Consider the following 2,333-nt stretch of genomic DNA (forward strand, 5'->3'; position numbering starts at 1 on the left):
CAGGGTCTATGTCCCCCAGGGTCTATGTCCCCTGCCGGAACGTATTCTGGTAACTATCTAGCTGATATGGTTAGGGTTAGTGTTAGGGTTAGAGTTAGGGAGTTGGAGTAGGCGAGGTACGGTCCGGCATATTAGATAGTAGTATTTAGTACCAGGGTACGTTCCGGCAGTACCCTGGGGGACATAGACCCTCTCAGCATGGCAGTACAGGCTCAGCTTTACTGCTTACTTTTCTAGCGATAACAAACTAACAATGTAACATATAGTAAGTACATATAATTGACGCAGGCTTGGTCACGGAAACGTTGACACAGTCGCCCCTGAGTTTATTGTATTTATACATTTTATTTCAGTATTTCAGCATCGACACGAGCATGGCTATATTATACTCGTAATACTGCGTTTTAAGGTTACATGACAAATGATTGCAGACGGTTGCCCCTTGCAATGACAAATTCTGGATCATGGATAGTGTTGGGTAAATTGCTTTCATGCCTGTTTGGGCAAGTGAGTCTCTGTTGATACAGTGTACATATACACACTTCACGTTTATATGCCTCATTATATATTCGTAAATTTTTTATATGAATGTTATGAGTGTTTGCAGGCTGTGCTTGGCTAGGGCCAGCTGCTGTCCTGTTTTTACATTACTCATTAGTTAAGGAGATGTCTTAATTTGTGCATGTACTTAGCATGTAATGGTTACATAGCAAGTATTATTCATTATACACATTCAGTGAGTTGATTAGTAGCTCTAGAACTATAGCCCTTCGCTCTGCCACAGGCCTGTGGCAGAGTGAAGCGCTATATACAGTTCTAGAGCTTGTTGATTAGTTACCCAAAGAGGAAAGAAGATAAATGATTAACAGAATCCCGATCGTTAATTGTATGACATAGGTTTTGCTGTGTACACAGTGATCGAAAAGTCGGTGGTTAACGCATAATTACACTCATATCAGGGTTCTCCCCAGGAATTTCAGAAGGTATGTCATTTGTGTATAGAATGAGGAGGGCCCAGGAGGGGTTTCAGTTAATTACACATGTCATAATTAACACATAATTAACGCATAAGCGACCTCAATAGACTGGTAAAATCTACGAGTTTCGGTGTGTATACATCAAGATGTGAAAGTACAGCGTGGCTGTGTTAGCATTGTGAACTATGTACACAGCTAAAAATTATTGGGAAAGCCTAGTTCATGCTAGACAGGGGGGTGGGATGATTTATCGAACGTCCCACGTTATAGCTTGAGCTATGAAGGCATCGACACGTGTTAAAAATTGCATGGCAGAATATGGGACAGTGTGAAGGTGAAAGGAAGAATGCATTCCAGAAATTGATGTTGGCTGAAATAAGAACAGCAACAAGAGTTTAGCAGATTTACACAAATAGCTATATATACAATAGTAAAATCACCTTTATCCACTTTAAAATTTAAACTATATATGGCACATCCAATTGTTATTTAGGTCTGACTCTGATAGTTTTTTTGACATTGATGATTTGTCGCACCCAAATTCTTTTTCCCCCCTTCAGGCCTCCACTTCTTTCCAAGACGTCAGTGCTCAACTTCTTCCTCAACGCACCGCTAAGAACTCTCGTCCTAGGAATAAATTGAAATTCCTTTTGAGTAACTTCAATAGCATCAAAGGTGACGCTAAGCCAGCACATCTCCACCTAGTTAATGACCACTTGCCAGATATTGTTCTTGGCACTGAATCTAAACTGGACCCTTCTATCCCATCCAGTGAGATGTTTCTCGATAACTTCAATGTTTATAGGAAAGATCGTAACCGTCATGGGGGTGGCGTTTTTATTGCTGTTTAAAAGAAGTCCATTTATAGCTCTTTAGATACCTCTTTTGATGAAGAAGGAGCAGAACTCACTTGGGTGGAGCTAAATATTAAGAATTCTAAGCCCTTATATTCCATGATTGGGTAAAGGCCCCCTCTTGATCAACTCACTGGAATCGCTAATTCTGTGAACGCCTTCTTCTCTCGTCATAATGAGTCTTATCCACCTACACTCATTTGTGGTGACTTTAATTTGCCTGGAATTGATTGGCAGTAGTTCTATTCAGTGACTGGCCAATGAGATACTCATTTATGTAGTCAACTGCTCGATTTGTGTACTAGTCATTCCCTGACTCAACTTGTCACTCAGCCTACTCGATGTACTGAAACTTGTAGCAACATTCTTGATTTAGTATTTACTAATTTCCCCAATTTGGTTTCATCTATATCTGTGGTCCCTGCTATTAGTGACCATGGTTGTGTCATCTTTAATTTAGATCTTTCTCCAGTCAAAGCAGCTAACTTAGGAACTCGTGAGA

The 2,333-nt window shown here is 40.3% G+C and overlaps 1 protein-coding gene across 6 annotated transcripts in view; it reads right to left on the minus strand.

Annotated features, from left to right (window-relative positions):
- LOC106816931 (arylsulfatase B-like) overlaps window positions 1–2,333 on the minus strand; it is a 15,797-nt gene that overhangs the window by 11,558 nt on the left and 1,906 nt on the right. The window contains exon 1 of one of the 6 annotated variants that reach the window (XM_014821578.1): window positions 1,966–2,035. The exons of 3 other annotated variants lie outside the window; for them this stretch is intronic. In XM_014821578.1, coding sequence (XP_014677064.1) covers window positions 1,966–2,005 — 40 coding nt within the window. In that variant the 5' untranslated portion in view covers window positions 2,006–2,035. Of the gene's footprint in view, window positions 1–1,417; window positions 1,441–1,513; window positions 1,547–1,965; window positions 2,036–2,333 lie in introns of those variants that run through there. 2 more of the 6 variants (XM_014821581.1, XM_014821580.1) reach the window with 2 other exon arrangements.

This window comes from Priapulus caudatus, unplaced genomic scaffold (genome assembly GCF_000485595.1).
Source record: "Priapulus caudatus unplaced genomic scaffold, Priapulus_caudatus-5.0.1 Scaffold1537, whole genome shotgun sequence".
Classification (NCBI taxonomy): Eukaryota; Metazoa; Priapulida; class Priapulimorpha; order Priapulimorphida; family Priapulidae; genus Priapulus; species Priapulus caudatus.